The following is a 19,580-nucleotide window of genomic DNA, read 5'->3' on the forward strand; positions in this document are numbered from 1 at the left end:
ACAAGGAGGAGGCACAAGAGGGCTAGTGAGGTGCTCGTAATGTTCCTTTTCTTCATCTGGGTAGTGGTTTCACAGGTTTGTTCACTTTGTAAACACTCATTGAACTACACGAGATCTGTGTGCTTCTCTTCATGTATATATTTCAATAAAATTATTAGTAATAATAAGTAGGCTAGTTCTGTATAATTGGAAAGGCAGCTTATGAACCCAGCATCAATGGCTTTCTGTTCTTTTAGGATTCTTTTAAGAAATGCTCCATCCCTGAACAATAGATACTCTACATGCTCTGAACCAGTGACCGGTATATATAGTGTTTCTCTTACAGACAAGAACCGAGGAGTGGAAGTAGGGGTTCAGCCTCCTGTTATCTCAACTAATGACTCTTTTGTAAAATGTTTGTTTCCTGTTCCTGCAACTCTGGTCTCTGGCTGATCTAGTCTTCAGGATGCAAAGAAGGAGTGCTTCCACCAGGGGGCACAATAATGATTTCTCTAAATTAGGAGCTGAGACTGCCAATGGACCATTTTGCAGTCCACCTGCCACAGGGCAAGAAAGTGAAAAGAGGATGCCACTGTTGGTTGGGGTGATTGATTTTAATTGTCAGGGGTAGATAGGATTGCTGTTACTCAGCGGGGGCAGAGAGATAGAGAAATGAATCTTCTCAATATTACGTTCAGGTAGTTAATGGGAGAGAGGTTCCTGGTTAGGTATTTTGTTCCAACCCTCCCACTAAAGACAAACTAAAAAATAGGAAGGGAAAAAAAAAATCTTAAAAGTATTGAAAAGTTACTGATAGGGGCTGGCCCCGTGGCCGAGTGGTTAAGTTCGCGCGCTCCGCTGCAGGCGGCCCAGTGTTTCGTTAGTTCGAATCCTGGGCGCGGACGTGGCACTGCTCATCAGACCACGCTGAGGCAGCGTCCCACATGCCACAACTAGAAGAACCCACAACAAAGAATACACAACTACGTACCGGGGGGCTTTGGGGAGAAAAAGGAAAAAATAAAATCTTTAAAAAAAAAAAAAAAGAAAAGAAAAGTTACTGATAAAGTGAAGAATTACTAGGCCAACATTTAGAGGCTAAAACCCAAAGAGGTAAGCCCAGAATTCCAAAGCAATTTTTGTTCTGGGGGTATTTACTGATCTGAAAGATATAATTGTCAAATTGAGCTGTTGTTTGGCAGTCTTTGGCTGGGGAGGATCAGAAATAAAAACCCAGAGCCTGATCAGGGTAGGAAGTCAGGTATCCCACCAGGGACACATACACACTTTAAGAGGGACATGCAGCCCAGAATCATGTTATCTGGGTGGTCCAGGGAAGCTCAAGCCTTGAACTTGGATTAAAGTGCACCCACTTAGGATGGACCTTGAGGGTATTATGTTAAGTGAAATATGCCAGATAGAGAAAGACAATCTCTGTATGACTCCACTAATATATGGAAGTTAAACATGTAGACAAAGAGAACAGGTTAGTTGTTACCAGGGGAAAGGGGGGATGGGGGGTGGGCACAAAGGGTGAAGGGGTGCATCTGCAACACAACTGACAAAAAATAATGTACAACTGAAATTTCACAAAGTTTTAAACTATCATAATCTCAATAAAAAGTTTTTTTAAAAAGTGCACCCATTTATAATGTCCCTCATCACCCAGCAGAAGCGAGCATATTTGGTACCAAGCAACATCCTTTCTGAAGGAATGTACTGTCATCCTAGGCCTCAAATTATTTCTAAAACTATTTTTTCAGGTACAATATCCAGCCCATAATCAAAGATAATCAGGCACACAAAGAAACAAGAAACCTTGTGCAAGAATGGAAACAAACAACAGAAAACACAAATTGACCCATGAAGATTTAAGATAGTGGAATTCTCTGATACTGACCCATCAAGTAACACCACTTACTGTGTTTAAAGAAGTAAAAGACAAGCATAAAAAAATCTGCAGGGAACAAATACCTAGTAAGAAGTGCCACAGTGGAATTTTAAAAGAATCACATAGAACTTCTAGAACTGAAGAATACAATAACCAAAATTAAGAACACAATGAATTTGTTAAAAAGCAGATTAGACACAGCTGAAGAGAGAACAAGTAAACTGGAAGAAATTGTCCTTAATACAGTATGGAAAGATGAAAGAACAGAAAATACCCAGTTAGAGCAGAAACACAGGGGATATAGAAAGATCTAACATATATTGAATTGGGGTCTCAGAGGGTAAGGAGAGAGAAAGGGGCAGGGGCAATATTTAAGGAGAAAATGACTGATCATTTACCCCAGATGATGAGAGACACTCATTTACATGTTGAAGAAGCCCAAGCTTCATGGAAATAAAAGCTAAAGTATTTGGTATGACATTTCACGATGTCTGCAACTTACTTTCAAAACGTCAGGGAAAAGCTTTTTCACATGCAAAGAGTTAGAGGGAATGAGGCAAAATGGTAATAACTGGCAAATCTGGATGAAGATATATGGATGTACATTGTACTATTCTTTCAATAGTTCTGTTAAGTTTGAAATGCTTCAAAATAAAGAGTTTGGGGGAAAAGTAAATTCTATACAGGGAAAGCCACCAAGGGCTCAGATTCTTCAAAAAGAAGGTCTAGGACTTGTCACCTGGTAAAGCGCCCTGGAACAGCCAAGATGCAAGTTGAAGGCAAAGGGAACATGAACTGTGTAGCGAAGGAGGGAAGTTCTTCATATCAGCTACAGCTTTGCTGTAGAAAAAGACTATATTTTCTACATACAGCTCTTTTCTTTCTGTGTCAAGTATATTATTATTATTATTAATTATTTGGTGATGAAGAGTGGCCCTGAGCTAACATCTGTGCCAATCTTCCTCCATTTTGTATATGGGTCACTGCCACAGCATGGCTTCATGAGAGGTGTAGGTCCACGCCCAGGATCCAAACCTGTGAACCCAGGTCCGCTAAGCGGAGCGTGCCAAATTCAATCACCATGCAACCAGGCCAGCCCCCAGGTATATTTTTAACATATTTTAATTCTCCCATTCTTCTTTCCCTCCGCTCTGGTATATAGGGTGTATTGGTGGTAATCAACTTTACTGTGTAGTTCACAGTTTGCAAAATATTGAGATGGGCTGGTAAAGGACTTGCAGGAGGAAGACATCATCTAGAAATCTGGACTTGGAAGCCGATGTGGTAATTGACGAGATTTTGAGTTGTCTCCCTTTGGAAAAAGAGTGAATGTATTTTTGATAGGAAGAGGAACAGATGCATTATACCAGTAGGATATATATTTATATTTAAAACTATATTTATATACTATTTATTTAATACATGTATATATTTAATTTTATTTCTATATTTTAATATTATATATTAAAATATATAAATATATATTTATTCTTAATATATTAAATATATAATATATAAAATATATTTTAAAACCTGTAAAAAAGTATATATATATTTTTCAGAGTAAATACTAGAATAAGAACATGCATGGATGTTGGGCATCGAAAACAGTGGACTGTAGAGATATTTGTCAGGTTTTTGGCTGTCCAACAACAACTTCTCTTCCTATTTTGGGGAAGTCCTTCCTGTGGGTGGTTTTGTGGGACATCGCGCCTGGACACCACTGTATGAGCTGAAGAGGGAAGGTCCCTGTGTATCGTCGTCACCCCCCACCCCCGGCTCCCGGCTACCCCGGTGTAAGCAGGTATCCTGAGTTTAGCTAACCTGATGCTTCTGGTACCCTGCCGAGTTCCCTGTCTCCATCTGACGTGGCAGCCCCGAGTGGTTGCCCAGGACCCTTGGGCTGGTGCCTCATGCAGGGCGTGTGGGGAGCAGTTCCAGGGACCCAGGACAAGCATGTCCCCCTTCCATGGCCTCAGCTCAGGTCCAGGGTGAGCGGCTGCCTTCCAGCTGGGTGAAGCTCTCCGGCAGGTGTCCTTTTTTCTCGTCTTCTCCTCCCAGGCAGACGGGGACAAGCCACCCTAGCACTGACGGGGGAGCCTGCAGGCAGGAAGGTGCTGGCCCTTTAGCGCCCACCCTTTGCCTTCGCCCTGTAGCAGGCCCTGCAGCTGAACCCTTGTCGGGGGGCAGGGTTGCAGGTGAGCACAGGCTTTGGGGTCTCACGGACCTGGGTTCAAATCCCACTATATAGTGAACCCCTAACCTCTAATGATGGCAAAAATTTCCTATGAAAATAAAAAGTTTGGTGGGAATGTAAAATGCTGCAGCTGCTGTGGAAAACAGTACTGGAGTTCCTCAAGAAATTAAACACAGAATGACCCTTTGATTCAGCAATTCCACTTCTGTGTATACACCCAAAAGACGTGAAAGCAGGGACTCAAACAGAAATTTGTACACCCACGTTCACAGCAGCATTATGCACAATAGCCAAAAGGTGGAAGCAACCCAGGTGTCCCTCGATGGATGAATGGATAAACAGAATGTGGCACTGTATCCATACAATGGAATATTATTCAGCCTTTAAAAAGAAGGAAATGTTAACACACGCTACAGCACGAGTGAAACTTGAAGACATTATGCTAAGTGAAATAAGCCAGTTGCAAAAAGACAAACACTGTCTGATTCCACTTATGTCAGGTCCCTAGAATAGTCAAATTCAGACAGAAAAGTAGAATGGTGGTTGCCAGGGGCTGGGGGAAGGGAGAATGGGGAGTTGGTGTGTAATGGGTATAGGGAGAGTGTCACTTTGGGAAGAAAAAAGTTCTCGAAATGGATGGTGGTGATGATTGCTGAATAATGTGAATGTACTTAACGCCACTGAAGCGTACACTTAAAAATGGTTAAAATGGTAAATTCCATGTTATATATATTTTATCAGAACAAAAAAATGCATCATCTAAAAAAAAAAGAAAAAAAGAGCTGCATTGCCAAACAAAATATGTCCTGGTCAAATTCAGCCTCCACTAAGAAATCTGGCCCAGGGGCTGGAGGCAGGAAGGGCTGGGGGTCTGGGAACTGAAGGGTCAAAAGGATGGAAAAGAACAAGTGGAGATGGAAGAAGGGGCCCAGTGAGGCTTGAACTTGCCTCCAGCTGCCCACGTGGCCTGTGACACTCAGGCACCAAGCCCACGTCGACAAGCCCCCTCCTCTCTGTCCCCACCCTCCCTGCCCCATCCAATCCTCGTCCTACCAGGGCCTCCTCCTCTTTGGCCTTCGGTCCCTCTCCCACATAGCCTGGGTGCTGACCTCTCTAAAGCCTGGATCTGACCACGTCTCTCCTGCTTAAAATCCTCTGGCAGCTCCCCTTTGCTCAGCTTCAGCTGGCAAACAATTTCTAAGCTGACTCGCCCCTGCTTTTCCAGCTTCCCGGCCATGCCTTTCCTGAGCCCCAGGTTCCTTTATGTCACACACCATGACCAGTTCTGAATACTTTCCATGTGGCAATTAGTAAACATTATCTCTAATTTTCTCAACAACCCTGCAAGGTGGGTATCACTGACTCTATTTTAGAGAAGGAGAAACTGAGTCTCACACAGGCCAGGTCAGACTCAGATCTATACTCTTCTCTGTCATTCACTCTGCTGCCTCAGTGCCTTTGCATATGCATGAGCATAAGTCTGTTAGCCCTCAGGTTTGGTTCAGAATCACATGCGATCACTCTAATGTGCCCTGACACCACCCACACCCCTGTCCCAGGCATTCCCCACACGGTTTTCTTCATAGTGTTCACCACTGTTGGAAATCATCTTACTTGCTTACAAATTTAATATTCTTCTCTCCACTAAAATGTAAGCTCCAGGGGCTGGCCCGGTGGCGCAGTGGTTAAGTTCACACATTGCACTTCAGCAGCCCGGGGTTCACCAGTTCAGATCCTGGGTACGGACATGGCACCGCTTGGCATGCCATGCTGTGGTAGGCGTCCCACATATAAAGTAGAGGAAGATGGGCATGGATGTTAGCTCAGGGCCAATCTTCCTCAGGAAAGAGAAGAGGATTGGCAGCAGATGTTAGCTCGGGGCTAATCTTCCTCAAAAAAGAAAAAAAGTAAGCTTTGGGAGAGCAAGGACCTATCTGTCTGGTATCCCCAGCACGTGGAGCATGCCAAGGGCACTGTAGATGCTCAGTAACAACACTGATGTGATGAGGCTGCGATGAGCGCTGTCAGATTCCTCCCAGCCCCGGCCCGGCCCTCCCTCCTGCTTGCTCCCTTAGCCCTCTGACGCTGGAGATGCTGGTAGTCCCTTGCACTAGGCCTGGTGGTTATCCTTTCACTCTTGGGTCTCCCCCAGCAGACCCCAGCGCCTGGCCTACACCAGTGCCCAGCCACCTCTTGCCAAACACCTGGATCAATGTTGGAACATCCCCACTTGGCACTCGGTCGGTTCCTGCTCCATTCTCACGATGGGCTCGGAATCAGGTACCATCTTCCGAAGGGCAGGGCCCGCCCTGCGCAAAGCCCTCTGGGGCTAGGGTCTCCCCAAGGGCCAGCCAAGCTCAGAGACCCGCCCATCTTCAGGAAGAAACCTGGGACAAGAGGACAGGGAACACAACCATAGCAGCAGCAACTTTTATTGCGACCAGAATCCCTGGTCATGTGGGAGGGGATGGGGCAGAGGGACTTTTGGTACTGATGCCATGTTCCCGGTCCAGGACATGAAAGGTCTGGCTGACTGTGCCCTGCCCTTCCCCCGCCCCCCGAATCAGGGCAGGGCGTCCGACAGGGCTGAGACCAAGCGGAGTCCATTTCAGCAGACCTTTCATCCAAGGGAACTGAGGAAGGAGGAGCAGTTGGTGGTGGGGGACCAGGTGGCCCAAGATGCTCAGGGCACTTTGGGCTGACTTCTGCACATGTCCTTGGTGGGTTTTAGGGGAAAGCAATGAGGCGAGCTCTGCTCACGGGGAGTGGGTAGGGAGGGGGAAACAAAGGGCGAGGTGAGAAATTGCTGGCCAGTGACCACACAGGTGGGACCTCGGGATTCCAACTTCTAGCTCAGGGCTGTGTCCACCCCCTGCCTCCCACCATTCACCCCAGCCTGGGTGCCCAGCCTGGCCAGCCTCGGTTCCTATGTGGGGATCTGCATATGGCCCAGGTCCTGGTCCATGATCTGGAGGACGTCGTCCAGGATGGAAGGCCCCAGGTCCACGTGCAGCGAGAGCAGGGAGCTGGCATGAGACAGGAAGGGCTCCTCTGCCCCCGACTCAGGGGTCAGCCCATTGTGGGCCGAGCCAGCCTCCGGAATTCTCCAGATGTCCACACTCCCTGCCTCCTGTGGGGAAGGCTGTGGGGAAGACTGAGGGGTCTCCAGGTGCAGGCGAGGGGGCTTGGGTGGGGCCTGGGTTGTGGGCAGGGTGAGGGCCTGGGGCCCACCGATGACTGGGAGGGAGATGGCGTTCTTGAGCAGAGGGGACGGCCCGTCGGGGAGCTCCTGCCCATACAGCGTGGCCGTGCGGGTGAACTGGAAGGGGAGGTCGAAGGTGCCATCCTCCTCAGGTCCCTCGACCGCTGTCCCAGGCAGGAGGTGGAACTTGCCCTGCAGGAAGGAGATGTCACCAAACATGTCGCTGCCGCCTCCACTGCCGATATGAATGGTGTGGCGGAAGTCCCCCAGCGGCGGGCTGATCATGTCTGAGGACAGCAGGTCCCGAAGCTTCTCTTTCTTGCCCTTGCGGCTGCCGCGCTTCAGATAGATGGGCACCTTGGTAGACATCGTGACCTCACCACCCAGGCCTGGCTGCTGGAGCCAAGACAGTCCACCGTGGAGCTCACGGCCTCCTGCTGCCTCCTCTCACCACCCTTGACCTGGAACCCCCAGAGGGTGGTTTTCAGGGACCAAAACTTGCAAAGGGGCTAAGACTAGCGTGTGGGGTATGACCAGAGTGGGCCCAGGGAATTAGAAAAAGAAAGATGAACGATCAATGAAGTCAGAGGGGTCGAGATAATAAAAATCACTTTCTCCCAAAAGAGTTGAAAACACTTCTGAAAATTGGAAGCAGAAAGGCAGAGATCTCGTCGGCAGCAATGCTCTCTGCTCTGTTCTCGTGAGTATCTTCCTGGTCCGTGGTTGAGGAGCTGAAATACCAAGGGGACAAGTCAGGGACAGAAGACAAAAGTCGGAAGCATCTGTCTCGTTTCTGGATCCCCTGTGTCAGCCCTGGGAGCCCAAGGGGGGCCGCTGTCCTGGGGGAGCCCTGGAAGAATCGTGTTCATTCATGGACTCAGTGCGCCTTAGGGCCTGGGTCACCAGTGCCAAGCCCTTCCCTTTGCAAGTGGGGAAACTGAGGCCTGGGAACCCGAGTGACAGGCCCGAAATCGCACACAGAGTCCTGGCTCTGGTCTCTTGCCCTGGGTCCCCAGCTCTGCTTCTCACCAACGGCCGGGTACTCAACCCCTACCGCACATCGACGGTGCCCTAAAACACGACAGGTGACAATTGTGCGGGGGTCTCACAGACTTCTCTTGATTCCCTACTTGACTGAGGACAGAGATCTTGTAACCTGTCTTGTCCACCCAGGCCTGGCACAGGCTGGACGACACACAGCAGATGTCCAGCCAATGGTGCCGAATGACTGACACCTCCACTCATGTCCCACCTGGAAGTGACGTCGCTTTCTGGGAGTTTCCTTTTCTCCTCCTCCGGGTGAGCAGTCCCTTATGGGCAGAGGCTGAGTCTAAAGTACTTTCTGTCCCTCTTTCCTGCCCCAGCACCTAAGGGGAAGATGGAGCTGGGGGTACAAATTTTTCAGGGGCTTTGCTTTGTGCCTGGCATTTTGCTGAGTTCTTTGCAAACACATCTCATTTAATCAACACAACCCTCCTCCTATTGTTCCCATTTTAAAATTAGAGCTATTAAGACATTTTGGAGGAATTCCCACAAGGCATTGCAGAGGGAGAGAAGAAAAAAGCAAAAATGTAGTAAAGAAGATTCCATTTATTGAAAGTGTCAAGCAGCGCCCCAGCCAGCCTCCCCATATATGCATGAATGTGCCTACATATACAGGCCTGCAGAGGATTAAACCCGACATGAGAACAGAGAAGAATATGGAAGGCCAGCACCAGATTGTCATATGGGTACTTAGATTGGGATGGGGTGTGGGCTCAGTGACGTGGGAGCAAAGCTGTCCTCAATAAAAATAACAATCTGTAGTATTTGCTCATGATACATCCATGTGAAGGGATGGTCGCCAAAATGTTGATGGTGGTTCTCTTGAGGGGGTGGAATTTCAGGCGACTTTCCTTTTCTTGTCCACACTTTTACAAGCTCAAATTCTTAACAATAAGCATATATTATTTATGTACATATATTATTTATGTAATCAGAAAAAATAAAACTATTATTAATGCGGAAAAAATAAATACACTCTGGAGCCTCCCCCAGAAAAAGGAAGCATTCGCAGCAGTCCGTCTGGTTCCCATGTTGGGCGACTGGCCGATACGTGGACAAACCAGAGCCCAGATGTACAATCAGAGCACAAAAGGCAAAGAAAGAAACTCGTCCAAGGTCACCAGCGGGTAATCAGATGAGCCCACCTTCTCCCACTGCCCCCTCCCAGGCTGGCAGGGGCCGAGCAGGTGGGAAATCGCTGGGAGGGGCCGTGCAGCGGGCAGGTCTCTGCCGGTTCCTTGGCCCCCTTCTGCATCCTGGGGCTGGCAGGAGGATGCAGGAGAGGCGGAGTCTCAGCTCCTCCCTCCAGCCCAGGCCCTCACTCAGGAAACCCCACCCCAGGACAACACCCTAGGTCAGTGTGCTGAGCCACAGAGACACCGGACATCTTGCCCCTCCCAGAGCACCTGCAGCTCAACAAGAAACCAAAGAGTGACTCTCCTGAGGTGGAATTCCAGCTCAGCTTGGAAGGCGCTGGGAGGAGAGTGGAGAAAGCAGTGGGCGCCCTGAGGTCTTGGAATCCCAGCTCGGGTTCATTTACTGGTGCCCACCATGACAGGCCTGGGGGGATGCTGACACACATCCTATCTGTGCCCTTGGCAGGCGAGAAGTCCTGTGGGAGCTTTTCCTTCCTTTTTCACTCAAGGAGAGTGAGGCTGACTGGTGGGATTTGCGCAGAGCCTGGGCCAGGTCTCCCGCCCTTCCCCAATCACACAGGGGCGCCAAAACAGCCTGAGTGTTTCCACAACAAGTCGGGCGTCCCTGACAGCTGTCTCACTCTGAGCCAGATGTACCGCCCAATTCCAGATGTGGGGAGAACCGAGGCTATGGGGAAGGGCTGGGCTAGCGTCAACCACCCAGGGGAGAGCTGGGAATTCCAACCATGAAGCCCTAAGTATTCAGATTTGGCAACCACAAGACCCCAGGCTCCATTCGAATGCTCCTAGCCGCAGCGCGGTGGGTTTCACTACTGCCCTTTACAGAGGCAGAAGCTGAAGCTCAGAGATGTGAGGAAACTTCGCTGAGGTCACCCAGCTAGTAAGGGGAAGAGTGGGCACTGGTACCCAGCGGGTTCCATGTGGCTCCGATGCAGTGGGGCAAGCCACCTCCACAATCTCCTTGGGGAGCAGGAGAGAAGCAGCCTCCCAGCTAGGCTGGGGCACGGGGTCCCCAGGCCTCCTCTATCTAAGTCCTCCCTCTTGGCTGCCCCCCCCCCCCCCCCCCAACTTGCAAGTGTCCCAGAGATACGAGAGTGAACTCTCCATCAGGACAAGGCCTGCAGCAGTGTTAGGAGCAGATGGGAGCCATCCCAGCTCTGTGGGCTTGCTCTGGACAGGAGCGCTGGGCCTCCTTCAGAGAAAATGACTTCGGGGAGGCAGAGCCCCTCGAGTCACAGGAATGCTAGGCCACCAGGGGTGTTCAAAGAGCAGCCCCCCCGACCTTGAAATCAGGAGACTGACCTTGAGTCCACCTCCACCTGCGACTCACTCTGTGACCTTGGGCGAGACACCTCTCCTCTCTGGCCCTCACCTTCCTCATCTATCAAATGCGCTGACAAGTCATCACCAGAGGGCTCCTGGAGACCCTACTGGGACACTGCACGTGGGAACGCCATGTGCAACAGAAGGGGTTAGAGGTCACAGTCAGCCCCGTCATTTATTCAGCAAATAGCTAGAGGGCCTTCGTCAAACATTCTAGCTCTCCACGGACAGTGCTCCAAACAAAACCAAAAATGAACGGCCCTGGCCCGAAGCGTGCGCCTCCTCCTGACCCCCCGACGTAGCCTGCGCAGAGAACCCCCTCTCCAGCCACAGGGTCTCCGGGCATCCCGGTGCGGAGCCGTGCTCGCCTCCGCGGCCGCTGGGTGGCGCGCGCGCTCCCTCTCTCGCCCCGCATCCCGGAGGAGTCGGGCGCGCCCCGGGGTCTCCAGCGCGCCTCCAGCTCCAAGCAGGCGCCCCTCAAGGAGCGGTGTGCCCGCGTACCAGATGCGGATTGTCCGCGGGATCTTCTTCTCGTGGGGGGGGGGGGGGTCTGGTCTCAAAACTAGACAATCGGCGGGGAAAATGGGGCGGTTGGGGACCCTGCTCGGGTCTCCAAGCTCTGGGAGGAGCCTCCCCCGTGCTTTCCGGGCTGGGAGATGTCCGAGTGTCCGCTCGGCGCAGGGCCAGAGCTCGGGCGTGCGGGCCCCCGCCCCCGGCTCCCGCGGGTCCGGCTCCTCAGCCCCAGCTCGGGTTCCGGCGCCGATCCCTCTCCGCCCTCTGGCCGCGCGCAGCCCAGCCCAGCCCGGATCCGTTTCAGGACACTCGCGGTCGTGGCTAAAGATAGGAGAACACCTCACCATCGGCTAAAAATACGACCCCCAGCCCGGGCGGGGACGCTGGGCGGCGGGAGGGCGCTCTCGCGTCCCCGGGGTGGGGCAGGGGCTAGGGCTCAGGCTGGAGGACGGGACCCGGAGTTCGGGTTCGGGATGCGCTGCGCCCCGCAGGCGGAGGGGGGCGCGGGCGTGGCCTCGGGACCGAGGCGCAGGCGGGAAACACCGTGGAGCCCGAGACTCCCAGGAAAGAACCTGCGCGGAGGTGAGACGGGAGCGGGGGCGTGAGCTGGAACGCGGCGCCACAGGGATGGGCCCCTCGAGGGGTCTCTCGGAGCCGCACACGGGCTGCAGAGTCCCGGCCCGAACTCACCTTGAGGCGCACAGGCGGCCGGCCCGCGGGCGGCGAGAACTCCAGAGCTGGACGGCGCGGCGCTCCGACCCGATCCCGGCGGGGAAGTTACTGTGCGAACCGTGGCCCCTGAAGCTCCGCCCCCGGCCCGCGGAGCCAATGCCGAGGCTGCCCCAGCCAGGCCCCGCCCACTCCGGGCCCCGCCTGGGCTCCCCCTGGGGAGGCGCCGCGCCCGGGGGCCGCAGCCGCGGGGGCCGAGGGTCCAGTCCAGGCTCCGGCGGCCGCGGGCCACGCGGCGTCGGGTGCCCGGGCTGCACTCTGCGGCCTCCGGCTATGCCCGTCGGAGCCAAAACTTGCGATTCTAGAAAGGCCGAAGGGTCGGCAGCCGGAAGACCGAGTTCTTGAGAATTCGCAGAGCGCCCTTGGACCGGTTCCCTCCCTGGAGGGTCGGGTCGGGGAGGCTCCCGCCCCAGGGTGTTCAGTGGCTACTAAGGGAATGAATGAGGCCTTGGAAGCCCCTACATTAAAATATTACAAACTTGCAAGAGGTTTCAGGAGTTTACTGCCCCATAGAAAAGAGGGCGTTGAGGGCGTGCGAGCTGAGTGGCCTGGGCACGCCCATATTTGCCGTCAGGCTAAGTGGCTTCCGGGGCGGGGGTGGGACCCGTGCTTAGACACATTCCAACGTTGGTTGCTTGGTTCATTCATTCATTCGTTCATTCATACAGTACTAGAAAGGTTCAAGGGCAGGCCCTACACCGGGAGCTGGAGGTAGAGGGCAGGAAACTGCCCTCGCTGCATTCAACGATTCAGCAGATCCTTGCTGAGCATCTGCCAGGTGCCGGATGCTGTCCTTGTCGCTGAGGATTCAGCCCCTCTGGACTGAGACCTACAGTCCAAGGAAGGGACGGAGGAGGAAGCCCAAGTCCCCAAGTACGCCGGGATAGCCTCCAGGGCGGGCAGGTGCTGGGGAGAGTGGGACAGAGGAAGGGTGGATCGTGATGGGGGAGGGGACCTTGCTTTCTGGAGGGTGACAGCCATGACAGTACAGTGTGACCAGGATGGTGAAAGCTTCCATACCGTGACTGTGGGAGGGACTGCCAGGGGGCAAGGTCAGGAAGGCGTCCTGAAAGAGGGAAGGCTGCTGGGGGTGGGTGGGGTCGGCCAAGTCAGGAGGGAGGGAAGGACCCGCAGAAGGGGAGCTGGATAGGCAGGATGATGGCCTCCCCTAACATCCACGTCCTAGTCTCCAGAACTTGTGAATATTTGTTACATGACAAAGAATAATTAAAGTTGCTGATGGAATTGCAGTTGCTAATGAACTGACTTTAAAATAGGGAGATTATCCTGAATTAGCTGGGCAGGCCCAGTGTAATAACAAGGTCCTTAAAAGTGGACGAGGGAGACAGAAGAGGAAGTCAGAGAAAGAGATGTGACAATGGAAGGTGGGCCCGAGACATGCTGTGTTGCAGCCTTCGAGATGGAGGAAGGGGCCACAAACAGAGGAATGCGGGCGGCCTCTAGAAGCTGGAAGAGACAAGGAAACAGATTCCCCCAGAACCTCCAGAAGGAACTAGTCCTGCTGACACCTCGATTTTGGCCCGTGAGACCCATGGTGGACTTCTGACCTACAGAACTGTAAGTTAATACATTTGTGTTGTGTTAAGCCACGAAGTTTGTGGTAATTTGTGGCAGCAGCCGTGGAAAATGAATACAGGGAAGTGTAGGGTGTTAACCCTGAGTGGTCCCTGTCCCTCCCTCAGTCCCACAGGGAGCCTCAGTCAGGTGGATTCTGCCAGGACTGGCCCAGTGGCTCAGAGGAAAAGTGGCCTGGACAGTCAAGGGAAGGGGCATGGTAGCCCTGGGCCAAGTCGTGATGTGGTGGGGAGGGGTTGTACCTCTGCCTGCTCTTGCCACCTGTGCTCTGCAGGCACCCGCCCACCCAGGCCTGCCTGTGCCCCTTAGCAAGTGCCTCCTGTCCCTGAGCCCCTCAAGTCTTCTTCAAGCCCAGCAAGGTGGGCAGAGCCAGCATCACTGACCCTCTTTACAGAGATGGAAATCTCAGCTCCAGGTACTGACCGTGGCCTGCTCAGCCTGATAGTGGCAACGCATACGGGCTCTGAGCCCCCCTCCCTACTCAGGCTTCTCGCCAGCCACAGTCACCCTGCCTTTCCCTCCCTCCTACAGCACAGCCCTGGGAGAGAGGGGACAGCCCGGCACCAAGCCCTGAACACTGCCTCGGGCCACAGACCCAGGTTCTGGGCTGGCTCTGCTGCTAACTTGCTCTGTGGCCACAGGCACAGGACTGTCCCTTTCTGGGCCTCCTTGCCTGTAAAATGGGAGTTAAGTGGGTCCCAAACAGGACAAGGGAACACACAGCCCCGCAGGCAGCCGTTTCGTGAAAGCATTGTAACAGGAGCTTTGGGGGAAGGTCGGCTGGCCTTGCCAACTGACCTGGAATGGCTCTAATGATGAAGCCCCCTGAGCCTGCAGGAATGTGGCTGAGGTGCAGCCCCCCACCCCCTGCCCGTCTGCTCGGAGTCTTCCATTGGAGGAGGGGCCTGGAAAGGGTCAGGAGCTCCATTCAGAGCTGGTGATAAAATGGAAAGTTGCAGGGGTGGAAGCCTGGAGAGGCGGACTGTCACCCAGGGCCTCATAAAGCCAGGGCCAACTTCAGGGCTCCTGGGAGAGGGTCGGGGGCCCATTGGGGAGCGCTTGGGGATGGGTGGAGAGCAGCAGATTTGGACCCCTCAGCCTGGCCCAAGCCTCTGCTCCCCTCCCTCAGCCTCTAGTGATATGTCCAGCCTGGCTGCCAGGCTGGGGCTCCCAACCAGGTCCCAAAGCCACAGGAACCGCCATCTGCGCTCTGAGGACTGCTGTAAGCCTGCCTGGATGTGACAAGCTTCCGCCTACTGCTGACTGCCCATGCGCTCGGTGCACTTCTGCCACTGGCCACAACAAGGGGCCCCCCAAAGACCAGATCTGAGACACAATCTGTGCCTGGTGGTGGGGTCTGTGCTTTGCAAGTGCTCAGACAGGTAGTCGCTGTCCCCATTCACAGATGAGGTTGTGTCGCCAGGCTGGGGCCAGAGGAATCCCTGGGGAGCCTGCTGCCGGCTCCTCGTGGTTCTGCTGAACGGACGGGATCTTGCATACACACCCGGTGGCGCCGTGAGAGCCCTGCAATTAATGAGGATTTCTAAAACAGGATTTCATTTACTAAAATTGGCTTTTTTAAGCAACTTCTCAGACTGTGTGTAAGGGCCTGAGTGTGGGTGGGGAGGCTGGGATCCTGAGCCAGGGGACGGCCGGGGCGTCCTGCATTTCTGACCCAATGGACACTTGGGCCACCCTCCCCCCGCCCAGCCTGCACCCTGTGTCCAGGGTCTGGTGCCTCAGCCAGGGCCTGGGCTGTTCTTGCTGGAAGGGCTCCTGGACACCCTGGTGGCAGAGGGGGCAGGACCCTAGGGACATTTGGGAGGAGCTAGGGGCGAGGAAGGCTGCGATGGAAGAATGCCCGGTAGGGATATGCAGCTTCCTTCTCCTCAGCCTGGAGCCTCTCCCCAGCCCTGGGATGAGCCCAGTCGGTTCCCTCCCAACCGCTTGGCTGTTCCCCCAACACAGGACCCTGTGATCGCCACACAGGGACTGACTCAGCCCTTCCTTCCTCTCCCAGCCTCTTCTTCCTGGAAATCGCCCACGTCAGCAGCCCCAGCTCCCCTGGGGGAGAGAGTGGGAAGCCCCCTTCTCCAAGGTTAGCTGGGGAGGATGGGGAGACAGCCAGGCAACAACTCCCAGGCTGGAGCCAGCTCTCCATGACCCTGCCCACCAGGGACCCAGGGCTCTGGAGGCAGGTGGGACAATGGGGACCAGGAGCCTGGGGGCAGGTCTGGGAGAAAAGGGTCACAAGAGAAGGATGGTGATACTCTTGGGGGCATCTGGCCAGGCAAGGTCTCTGGACGGACCCCAACCCGCCGCTCTGGGCCACAAGGCATCCGGGAGCTGGGTAGGCGCTCCACCCGCCCCTGGGAAGTGTCCTCCATCCCAGTCTGAGCTCAGCCTGCGGCCCTGTGGCCTGAGCCAACCCCAGGCCTGGGTCAGCTTTTTCCTTGATTGTTTCTTGTTTCCTTCCTCCCCTGGGCTCCTGCCAGCTCCAGCCCTGCCCTCCTCACTCTTCATGGCCTTCAGAGAACTCTGACCCGGCAGAAGCTGCGATTCGAGATGGGAGTCCCCTGGGAGCCGCCCCCAGCCTCTGCCTGGGACCCCTCCTTGGGAGTTGGGTGGCTGGGCCTTGCTGGGGGACTTTCCTTTGGGTCTTGATTTTGGCCCAGGCCCAGGGCCATGGGGGTTTCCAGAGTGGTGACGGCCCTGTCCTAGGGACTGGCCCAAGGCACTTCCTCCCAGAGGCCTTTGGGAGTATCTCAGCCGCACGGCTGTCCTTTGCCCGGGGGAACATGGAATCCACAGGAACCATCTTCCACACTTCCCACCGCTTCAAAGCGCCTTGTTGGGACTCATTTTGAAAACTCATATTTGCATCTACCTTGTGCCTGGGCTGTGCTGGACTTGAGAAGACACGGATGGCCAAGGCTGGGCCTCAGCCCTCAGGGAACAGATAACCCCCAGGGAAGCAAAGAACCAATTCGAAAACAGCACACTCTGTACCATCATGGAGGCCATTGACAGCAGAGGCCGGCTCTGACTCACCTCTGTCTATGGCAGCCCAGTGAGGATGGGGCTCAGTCAGTGCCTGTGGATTGAAAGAAGAGCCCAAAAGAACAGCAGTGAGAAACATTAGTTCTGCTAGAGGTAGGAAAGCCGAAGGGAGAGTTAGGAGGGCTTCAAGGAGGAGGTGATACTTGAGCAGGATCTGAATGGATGAGTAGGAGTTTGCCAGGCAGAGACAGGAAAGGACATTCCAGGGGGAGCAGGCAGAGGCAGAGGCAAAGGCCAAGAGGAGTGCAGGTAGATGCACGGTGTGATGGGGAAACCAGAGATGTCCAGTAGACCGCGGCGTGGGAGAGGGGGAAAGTCCAGGAGAGGAGTAGGTGAGCACTGTTTTCCTCATCCAGAGTTCATCCCTCTTATTCTGGTAACCACTCCTCAATTTTCTAGTCTCAAGTGTGACTGCCCAATTCCCAAGCTCTAAAAGTGGACCTGAGACCCAGGCCTAGCCAATCTGAGTCATAGGGATGGTTCAGGGATGGGCATACAACACCAATGAGCTTCAGCCTGGGGACTTGCTGGGACTGTTAGGGTTACAAATGCCAAGATGTCACCCCAGGGCTGCTGGTGGCCAGCTCTGCCACCCTGAGGGGAGAGCATGCCTAAGAATAAAGCCCTCATGAAGAAAAACAGAGCCAAGAGAATAACTCTCAATGACATTGCTTGTGCTGCTGGATCCAGCCATGCCTGAAGCAGATATTCATTATAAATACCAACAAATTACAACTGATGTTTAATCTGGTTTGGATTGGGTTTCTATCACTTGCCACTGAAGACCTTGCCCATTAAAGAATAATTAAAGGCAGGCAGGAGCTCCTGCTAGCTGCTGAATGCTATGGAAAGGGAATGAAGGATCTGTGTGAAGGTGCAACTGGATCAGAATTCCTTTTTTTTTTTTTCATTTAAATTACTTTTTTGACACAGTAATGCTTTCATGTGGTCCAAAATTCAGAAGACACAAGAAGCAAAAGTCTCTCTCTTTCCCTGGCTCGCCAGGCATCCGTTCTCCTCCCCATAGACAACCAGTGTTATCAGTTTCTTGTAAACACTTCTAGAGATAGTCTCTGCATGTACAAGCAAAGCCCTTCCCATTTTTTACACCAATGGCAATATTTAGACAAGTAAAGCCCCAAAGTACTGCAAGTGGGGGTGGAGGGAGGGCAGACCCCGTGTTGGCGGCAGTCGGGGTAACTCTGCGGGGGCCATGGACAATGACATTTTATGAGCATCTGCTATTCACACTGTCCCACGTCTTGCTTTTTTCAGGTGACACTGTGTTTCTGACTGCTCCATATCAGTCCACAGAGTGTGTCCTCGGTTCACTTTTTACAGCTGCGTAGTGTTCCAGTGTGTCATGATCGACGTAAGTGGGTCTCAGCTGATGGACGTTTAGGATGTCCCCACCCCTTTCCTGTGACAAGCAGCGTAGCAATGCGTCACTTTGTGCAAGTGCTGCTGCACGCATGTCTGCGGGCGGCTGTGGAATAAATCCCTAGGCATTTGGGAGTCAAAGGACGCACACAGTTGTCGTTTAGTCAGCTCTGTCCGCTCGTCCTTCTCAGGGGATGTGCCAGGTGCCAGGTACCAAGCCCCCCGCACAGACCACAGGGCCCATTTCTCCTCAGCCTCACTGGCCCCTGGTTCTCGAACTTTCTGATCGTCGTCAGTCTGAAAGGTAAACACCGCACGAGGCAGAGGGGCCTCGGCGTATCTTAGTCTGCGTTTCTCTTCGGACGAGTGAGTTTGGCCATCTTTTCTAAGTTTCAGGGTCTTTCGTATTTCCTTTCCCGTGAACTGACTGCAGCATTACGCTTAGGAAGGTCTCTTTAGAGAGGGGACCCTGGAGGGAGACCTGACTGGAGGCAGGGGCCACTCTGGGGACAGTTGGTTCAGGAGGGAGACAGAACTGGCCCTGATCTGTGGTGTAAAAGCCGGAGTTGGAGGCAATGAGGTCGCAAGATTGGAATTTGGTGACAGATCTGCCATGGGGGCCACAGTGGGACAGAAGGGGGGTCAGGCCAGGCCAGGGTGATGACTTGGGTGATGGGGGGGGCAGGGGAGGAAAGGGAGGGGGGTGGGGCCGCCAAGGGAGTTGGGGGGTTCTGGGGGACAAAGACCATGTGCTACCTGCCCGTTCTCCACCCCACATCGTGGGTGATGAAAAACGCTGGTCTGATCGCCTCGTGCCCCTGCTCACGCTTCAGTGCCCGCTGACCCTGGGCAGACCCCTGCTGGCCTCTCCAGCCTCAGGCCACCTCTCCGCTCCCTCTGCTCCAGACACGGGACTTTCGGCCCATCAGCCATGCCCGGCCCCCAGGGACCGGCCTCTTGCACACGCTTCTCCCTTCCCCTCACCTGGCCACCTCTCAGCAGCAGTGTGCCCTCTCGGGGAAGCCTTCTGGACCCCCAGCGACGTCAAGTTCCCTCGGGGAAACTCGGGACCACCATCGTCTCTGGGCCATCATCCTATAACTCATGTCCATCGCCCACTGGACTGTAACTACCACTCTCTCCAGAGTGCATGCCACACAGAAGGTTCCAGATGAATGAATGAAGGAAGGAACGAATGAATGGCAGGAGGCTGGGGATAGCAAGAAGGGGGCCACGGGAGAAAAGGGATTAGGAAGTTAAAGAGCCTGAGTCGGAAGCCCTCTGTGAGTCATGGCAGCCGCTTCTGGCCCATCCCCGGCCCCCTCTCCCCACCATGGTTCTCTCTGCACTCCGGTGTTCGAAGTTTCTGTGCTGGAGCTGAAGCTCCGTGCGGAGCCAAGATTCTGTCTGTTTGGTTCATCTCTGCATCCGATGCTGATGAGGAGCGGCTCGCAGCAAGGGGTTGTGAACCAGAGCAAGCGTGGAGGCAGATGGCTCCAGGGCCACTGC

General features: G+C 53.8%; 1 protein-coding gene and 1 long non-coding RNA gene across 3 annotated transcripts; one reads left to right on the forward strand and one right to left on the reverse strand.

Moving 5' to 3' along the window:
* Positions 1-6,483: 6,483 nt before the first annotated feature.
* CDC42EP2 (CDC42 effector protein 2) lies at positions 6,484-12,164 on the reverse strand. 2 transcript variants are annotated; one of them, XM_046644973.1, is made up of 3 exons: positions 11,997-12,164; positions 8,522-8,636; positions 6,484-8,000 (listed from the first exon to the last, which is right to left on the reverse strand). In XM_046644973.1, the coding sequence occupies exon 3, from the start codon at positions 7,636-7,638 to the stop codon at positions 6,994-6,996; it is 645 nt and encodes a 214-aa protein (XP_046500929.1). In that variant the 5' UTR covers positions 7,639-8,000; positions 8,522-8,636; positions 11,997-12,164; the 3' UTR covers positions 6,484-6,993. The 2 variants fall into 2 exon arrangements, with proteins under 2 accessions (XP_046500929.1, XP_046500928.1); XM_046644972.1 differs by lacking the exon at positions 8,522-8,636.
* On the forward strand, positions 11,635-15,378 carry LOC124229626 (uncharacterized). Its single transcript, XR_006885908.1, has 4 exons — positions 11,635-11,888; positions 12,704-12,908; positions 13,448-13,613; positions 14,761-15,378. It is a non-coding gene; the product is annotated as an uncharacterized LOC124229626 (long non-coding RNA).
* Positions 15,379-19,580: the final 4,202 nt, after the last annotated feature.

The sequence above is a fragment of the Equus quagga genome, chromosome 17 (assembly GCF_021613505.1).
Source record: "Equus quagga isolate Etosha38 chromosome 17, UCLA_HA_Equagga_1.0, whole genome shotgun sequence".
Lineage (NCBI taxonomy): Eukaryota > Metazoa > Chordata > Mammalia > Perissodactyla > Equidae > Equus > Equus quagga.

What these genes read in the sequence shown, in the direction of transcription:
- CDC42EP2 (XM_046644972.1), bottom strand. Translation starts at nt 7,638, where the DNA reads ATGTCTACCAAGGTGCCCATCTATCTGAAGCGCGGCAGCCGCAAGGGC.